Raw genomic sequence first — 7,650 nt, 5'->3', positions numbered from 1 at the left:
CCACCATAAAAAAAGTCTCTATCTTGCTTATGTTCACTGGTTCTGGTTATACTCCCAGTTTAAGGTTATTATGCATTAACCCTTTTGTGTGTGCGTGCGTGCACGCGCGTGCACGCGCGTGCGCGTGCTAGGTCATCCAGAGGACAAGTGTGTGAAACATTCCATCTCCTCTTCCTTTGCAGAAAAATTCCAACCCTCTTAAAGAATAAAGCCGCATCCCCAACATTCCTCCGAAACGGCCTCTTGACTTTTAGTGCATGTTTTCCCTCTGTTGCAAAAATTAATTACAATATTATTGTTGTTATTAAATGAATATTTTCTATCTATTGATTTTACAAAGACATTGCAGGTGATCTACAAATCAAGACGAGTGGAAATTAGATTGTCTTGCTGGAAAGATTTTGCCATCTTAAAGGTCAATTATGTTAATTATACACAGATGGATTTTGTGAATGAGTACCAAAGGCATACAAAAAGGAGTTTACTCCATGTATATTAATATTTCCGAGAATTAAAATCTGCTGGTCCTCACTTGTGCTATAAATAAAAACAGGCTGCTCGTTTTCTTCTCCCATATTTATTCATTTATACTATACATATTTGTCTATGTTCAAGATATATTCATATATATATATTTATGTATAGATATTTACAATTGACAGTGTTGCCAAGAAACAAAAGATGGACGACACTTTTTTTTTCATATTCAGTGCCGTGCAGAAAGCACATTTGATTGAAAAACAAGAAAATCATACAAAGAAAAGTGGAAAGTTCAAAACAAAATTAAAAATGTGATGCTTGGGCCTGGAGCTGGCGCCACTTTACACAGGTAGACTCAGGCCAACTTGTGTGAATGTTCTGGAAATGTTCAGGCGATACGCTGAAGAGGTGGGTTGAGGGGGTAAAAAAAAAAAAAAAAAAAAAAGTACAACAATAAGAACACTAATATTTAACACGCACACGGTCGGCGGAGAGGAGGAAAGTGGCCACAAGCACGTTCAGCCATGCATTAGCATTAGCAGCACATTGGTCACATTAGCTTTTTGTCGCTATCAACATGCATCAAAACGGCTTGCAAAAAGAAACAAACAGAACATAAAATGACCATCGTTTGCATAAAGCCGTTCAAGTTTTCAAGTGCCTCCGTGTGGGTTTGCAACAATCCTCTAAACAAATACAGTACGGATTCTTTTTGAGTCCATTCGGATTGGTCGCCCGTCCCTGCGTCCGTCAAGGGTGCACCTTGAAGGAGAGCAGCTCCTCCGAGTGCATGTTGTTGAGGGATCGCAGCTCGGGCAGCTTGAGCAGCAGTTTGGTGAAGGTGGTGGCCGCTTCCTCGCCGTGGTTCTGCATCAGGAGCTGGCGCAGGGCCCGGATCAGCTTATCCTGCAGGGCCTCGACCGCCGTCAGGTCCTGTAGACCCGACCGGTCTGCACAGGAAGGAGAAAATTTAATCACCTGATCGCCAACACCACTTTTTAAGAAACACAATTTGAATATTTACCGGCGGAGACGAGGACGACGGCGGTGAAGAGGCTCATCTCATCGCGGTCCAGCCTGAGCGCGGTGAGCTTCTCGCTAAAGTCGCACATGGACGCCAGCAGTTCTCCGGCGCCCAGCGCTCGTAGTGTGTCCAGGCTGTAGTGCTTGCCGCTCAGGAAGGTCACCGTGCGCTCGGCCATGTTGAAGAGCGACGCGAAGCGTACCATCAACACCTGAGGTCGCAAACGCAAAGAGTGACTCGGGGTGCCGAGCGGACGTTTTTCATGACGGGTGTCGCAAAGCGGGCGTACCTCGAAGGTCCCGGCCTTGAGCAGCCCCACTTGGTCGTGCTCGGGGAGGTCCTTGAAACCCGGGATCCTCTTGGCGAACTCCACCACCTCACGCACGGCCGGTGTGAAGCTCATGGAGAATTCCTCCCAGATCTCCTGGCTGGGCTTGGTGGGATCAACGTACGGGGACGTGTTCATGGGACACACCTGATATGGAGGAACATTGACATTAAGCAATCACGCCATGCAATTTGTGGAAAATAAATACACAATGTGAGACTTGAAGGTGCAATGGTTAGGATGAGCAGAGGAATGTGGATGGAGTGACATTTTTAATATGAAAATTTGGCCGTAAATGTGCTGAATGAGGGGGTTCGTGTGTGAACTATTTTGCCTGGAAAATGTGGAATTGTTGGAGAAGTACTGATTTTGTGAATGGAGAAAATACACAAGATTCCATGAATGAGGTGAATATTATGACCATGAAAATGTGGACATGGAAATAAAATCACCTGTTTTGTGCAAATGTGCGTACATAATTTTAATGAATAATGCACATAATAATAACAAAACAATATTAATGGACCTACTGCTGAAAGAATGAAAAGACTCTTCTCAAGATGGTGGACTCACCAAGTGAGCTCTCCCGTTGGGATAAGCCCGTTGCTGTTGTGGCTGCTGCGGCTGGTGCTGCTTTATGTCCATGGGACAGACGGGGGCGCCACTGAGCTGCTGCTGCTGCTGCTGCAGCACATGCTGATTAAAGTGCGCATACATGTGCGGAACGTCCCGGTATCCCGGCATGGCCGCATCGTTGTCGTCGGCATTGTTGTTCCAGCAGTTCCAGCTCTGCTGCGCCGTGTCCACACGGACCTCGGCGGTATTTTCCGACGCCGACTGCGACGTCGTCATCTCCGTTTGCCTCACGACGGCGACGTCGTCCTCGCCGCTGTCTGAGCCGCAGGATGAGGACGAGCTGGAGTTGGTGTCCATGGAGACCACCGACTCGGCGTCCTGCAGGGGGCACTGCGGAGACGAGGGGTTGGAGCAGGACGGCGACTCCGAGGAGGAAGACAACGATGACGACGAGGAAGAGGAGGACGAGGAGGAGGATGATGATGATGGCGAGGGGCTGGTGTCATTGGGCAGTGACGAGCTTTGATGGCCGTGCAGCATACTGTGCAACTGGCTGTTGTTGCTCATCATGTTGTTCATGGCGTTCTGCATCTCCAGAAGCATTCGCTGCTTCTCGCGCTTGGGGATGCGGCCGAATCGCACAGCTGAGGATGCACAGAGATGATGTCGTCATTACACACCAGCAAAAATGACATTCCAGAATGACTATTTCTTACATGAAATAGAAAATGGATTTATGTTATTTTTGGTATCTTGTATCTTTAAAAAAAAAAAAACTTTTAATTAATTGTGTGGAAATATACAATAAATGTAGTTTTAATGGTTTTATCTGGGTAACATTTTATCATATTTGTCTTTAGCGCCCTCTAGTGGCCAAGTTACGTTACTACAGAATTCCCCAGCCCGCCAACTAATATTCTTTGGGGAACCGCCATTCATCCTCACCTACTGACTTTTTTTTTGTGTGTGTGAAAGGGAGTAACGCTGCATCTACTGACCATCTCTGGACATGCCAACAGCCAAGCACTTCTTGAAGCGACACTGCTGGCATCGGTTCCTGTTGATCCTCATGATGGTGCAGTTCTCCATCTTGAGACACTTCTTGTACTGAATGTTCTGCTGAATACTCCTGCGGAAGAAGCCCTGCGCAAGCACACCACCATAAAAACTCACTTTTAGCATCAACATTTTCATGGCATCATTTCTTGAATTAAAATCAATTTAAATCCGATTTTTATTTATTTGCTGATCTCACCTTGCAGCCTTCGCACGCATGGACGCCGTAATGGAAGCCCGAGGCGACGTCGCCGCAAACTTTACACAGCAGCACCATGCCGTTGATTTCTATAAAGAAAAAAAGCAAGACATTACTCTAAAGCCACGTGACATTAGTAATGATTCCATTCCACACCACTTTACGTACTGGTAATGCTGCTCTTGGTCGAGGTAGACGAGCGTCCCGCCTTCTCCACGCCGTTTCCTCCTCTGGTTCCGCTCTTGGTAGGTGGCGCTATATCCACCACCATGCCCACCGCCCTGCTGGGGAGTGAGGAGCGAGGAGGCGTGGGCGATGTGGACAGGAAGCCGCTGCCCACGCTGCCAGGACTGGTGCTCATGCAGGACTCGGGGCTGGAAGCGGCGCCCGACGAGATGTAGGCGATGACTCCGCCTGAGGAGAGAACATGGAAAGGTGTTACCCAAAGGTGGCAAACATATGACAACAACATTGGATCATATGGTTGGTGGGTGTTGGTGATGGGGTATTTGCAATTTGTTGTGAGGTGGCTTTTGGATTTGGTAATGCATTGTGACATATTTTTAAGACTTTATATTATGACATTTTTAGTTTAGTTCTGAATTTGAAAACGATTTAATTCTTTTTTATGGGTGGGACTTGTGCAAAAATTCACATTTTATGACTTTTTCTAGCATTATTAAAAAGTTACTTTTTGTTTCTGTTCTTGCCGGTGCCTTTAAAATTTAAAGCTTTTGATGACTGAGGTTGAGTTTTGCAGTGTGTGTGTGTGCGCATGTGTGACCTGCTTTCTCACCTCCAGTATGCCGGTTGGATAACAAGTGTTACATAAGAGGCCATGTGCATGTATACATGTGAATACATTGCATGAGATCTGACTGTATGTTCAGACTAAGTCACTGAAGCAGTGGAGCAAGACAATTGCCACATCTATACCCGCAACAAGTTTGGCAACAATAACACCCAAAAAGTTTTTCCCATACATGATTCAGAGGATGTGAATTTTTACCTTTTTTTTTTATGACTGAGCTTCAAGTTCTTTTTTTTTCTATTGCATTCCGAGTTACAACACAAATCTAAGAATTTTAATAACCTTTAGTGGCATGATTAATAGAATTATTTGGGGGGGAGTCGTGACGTGATACATTTATTTAACAACAAAGTACTGTGTTCTTTTTTCTGGATATTCGTTTAGAATTCATTGAATGATTATTAACGGCAAACCTTTTCAGAATGTGCACGGAATGCACAATACGCTGTTAAATGGCAGACGGTTGTTCACATGGAGAATGTGATTAGATTCATATCATGTGCTAATGAGCTTTTTTTTTTTTCCATTCTTATTGGCGTCCACGTAAGTGATTACCTAACGTGCACCGTGACTGCTGTGTTTCTGGCCCCACGCACACGTGTCGCGCGCCCGGCTGCGAGTGGCCGCCAAGCAATCGAGAATGTGGGTCATCCGGACTCACGTGTACCTCACACTGCTGTCCACTCTTAGATTATGCAATGTACCGCGTCACCGACTCGCCGGCAGCCAATGAGAGCGCCGGATGGCTGACACAAGTAGATACTACGTCACGCCCATCGAGCAACCAGCAACCAATCAGAGATGGGTTGGAGAAAAGCGTGTACACAGAGGCACATGGCTAGGCTGCTGTGTCCATGTGAGCCTGGCCGAGGAAGTGGAACACGGTTGTTGTGTCAAGTGGAAAGTGAATGAAGCAACAGACCCCTAACCCACATTTAGACAACAAAACGCGGATCAACTCGACATTTAGGACCACACAGCCACATATGAAGTATTTTAGAGCTCTCTTTTAAACGTCACGTCTTTAAATAGCCGTTTATAGGTCGAGGGAGGTGGATTGTTGTGTCAACTGTGACTGAATGAATCGAGGGTCCACCGGTACTCCTAACCCATATTTAAACACCAAAATGCAGATGTAGGCAACTTTTAATACTGCACAACCCCTGATGGAAAAACACAGTAAACAAATCTACCTCAATTTTTAACGCCAAGGCTTTAGAAACTGCTTTTTTAGTGCGAGGAAGTGGGACTGGTTGTTGGGTTTGTCCTAACCTGATTGTAACACTCATAAGGTCGATAAACTAGACTTTTATTACTGTATAATGCATACAGACATATTTTAAGCTTTTTTTTTAACGCCACGGATTTAAACACTGTGCTGACAGTCACGATCATCCTCACGTAAAACAACAAAACATGCTTAAAAGTGTCACTTAATAAAGCAACTGGCAAATAATTTGGTCGTATATTTCAACAGGACGTCTTCTAGTCAAGTTGTCGACTACTTACCAGGTTTGGCTGGTCCGACGTCCTCGGGCATGGCGACAGCGAGGAAAAGAGCGAAAAATCAACAAAATAATGACAAGTTGAAGCGAAAATGGTGGCCGAAGCGGGGGCAAGAAATGACTGGGAAACGAGTTTGTTTCAGCGGGTCATGAATGTTCCCCAGGTCCACTCCGGTGACTCACGGCTTGTGTATGAGAGGTAGGGAGAGGAGAGCTGGAGGGAGGATTGGAATAAAATGAGAGCAAGAGGAGGGACATAGACAGGAACTCCCCCCTGCTCTTCTCTTGTTGTGCGTCAAGTACTGAATGTTCTACCACGGCAGTCCACCGCTCATGGGCTGACCCCTTCTGCCCATGTGACCGAGCTCCTGCCTCTCACCCTCAGGCCACGCCTCTCCAACCGACCCCGCTGCAGCCACTTTAACCCAGTGACACACTTTCAGGGCACCGGGAGTGGGCGGAGCTTGGCCGACGTGAGTGACGTAACAGACGTAATCGAGGCGGCGGTCACGTTGCAGCCACAAAGTGCTGCGTGAGACTGCCGTGTCCACGCATGCGCATATGTACCCGCTCGTGTCAACAGCAGCAGTCGCCTCACCCAACCTTTTTTTTTTTTTTTTTTCCCAATGCTCCTATTTATACTTGTCAAAACATGAAGTGACACAAAACGCTACAAACAATTATTTTGATTATAAACAGGATCCCCTTTTGTTCATAGTGCAGCAAAAGTTTCAATCTTATTCTTCTGTCCGAAATACTTTTATATACTCAGTGTGATCAACATTCTTCATTCATTCTGATGGATTATGCAAAATTGCAAAATTTTGCCTAGCAACAAATGACCAAGGGTTAAATTTCTATCAGCTTTCTAATTTTTTCTTTCTCTACAACAAATCATTTGTTTACATTCAACATTCATCTCAGGAATGGAAAACAAGCGTGTGAGTCAGTAAGAAAACACACCCAAATGTTCCAGGTCTGATATGTGTCCTTATTTAATGTTTTGCACATAAAAAAAAAAAAAAACTGCGGGTGCACCCACACACATTCACACAAAACTATATTTAAACCCAACAGTGGCAGCCAAGAACAGTGAGGCTTTTTTTTCCCCCCACGGAGGTTTCCATGCAGTGAGCGTTTCCTGCAGGCGCAGGGAACACTGCGTACGCACAACAGCTGAGAAACATGCAGGGTTTGCACGTGACACCAACGCTGGGACATACACATGCAAAAAAAAAAAAACATGTGTTCCTTGAGTTCCTAGATCCATTTTCAAAACCATGACCTAATTTTTGCTTTGAGAGTACCAGTAGGATATATATACTCCCTACAGGAAAACTTTGCTCAAAATAACTTTGTTATCAAAGCTGTGGTGCCGTGAGAGGATTTTATAAATGATTTTTTGTGCTCCCTCACTCCAAAAAAAAAAAAAGCAAACCAAATATGCTCAGATCCAAATTACCAAACCGAAATATGAGCCGCAGGACTTTGATTTTACGATCGACCTGCAATGTTGGCAGTTAGCTTGTTTGTTGCCATAAAGAACTAGTAAAAAAAAAAATACTCTGAACATGATTCCTGATGTGACATTGCATAATAACTCAAGGAAAAAGGGAATGCAACTTTATTGTGGTTAAACATTGTTCCGGGTCTACTCACGCATGTATTGTT

General features: G+C 45.1%; 1 protein-coding gene across 1 annotated transcript; it reads right to left on the bottom strand.

Annotated features, from left to right (window-relative positions):
• Positions 1 to 558: 558 nt before the first annotated feature.
• Positions 559 to 6,304, bottom strand: nr1d2a (nuclear receptor subfamily 1, group D, member 2a). Its single transcript, XM_088387005.1, has 8 exons — positions 5,984 to 6,304; positions 3,832 to 4,077; positions 3,664 to 3,752; positions 3,407 to 3,551; positions 2,406 to 3,052; positions 1,794 to 1,979; positions 1,505 to 1,715; positions 559 to 1,430 (listed from the first exon to the last, which is right to left on the bottom strand). Exons 1-8 carry the CDS (start codon positions 6,012 to 6,014, stop codon positions 1,231 to 1,233), a joined length of 1,755 nt encoding a protein of 584 aa, XP_088243131.1. The 5' UTR covers positions 6,015 to 6,304; the 3' UTR covers positions 559 to 1,230.
• Between the last annotated feature and the right edge of the window lie 1,346 nt (positions 6,305 to 7,650).

Source organism: Syngnathus floridae, chromosome 10 (genome assembly GCF_059516105.1).
Source record: "Syngnathus floridae isolate MCC-2025c chromosome 10, RoL_Sflo_1.0, whole genome shotgun sequence".
Lineage (NCBI taxonomy): Eukaryota > Metazoa > Chordata > Actinopteri > Syngnathiformes > Syngnathidae > Syngnathus > Syngnathus floridae.
Note: the sequence above shows the minus strand (reverse complement) of the source record. Positions and strands in the feature narration are given on the sequence as shown.

Bases quoted from the DNA above. Each gene is read 5' to 3' on its own strand.
- nr1d2a (XM_088387005.1), bottom strand. From the start codon at position 6,014: ATGCCCGAGGACGTCGGACCAGCCAAACCTG. The intron at 3,552-3,663 runs GTGAGATCAGCA...GTGCTTGCGCAG, and splicing joins ATGCGTGCGAAGGCTGCAAG to GGCTTCTTCCGCAGGAGTAT. The intron at 1,716-1,793 runs GTACGCCCGCTT...TTGCGACCTCAG, and splicing joins TCAAGGCCGGGACCTTCGAG to GTGTTGATGGTACGCTTCGC.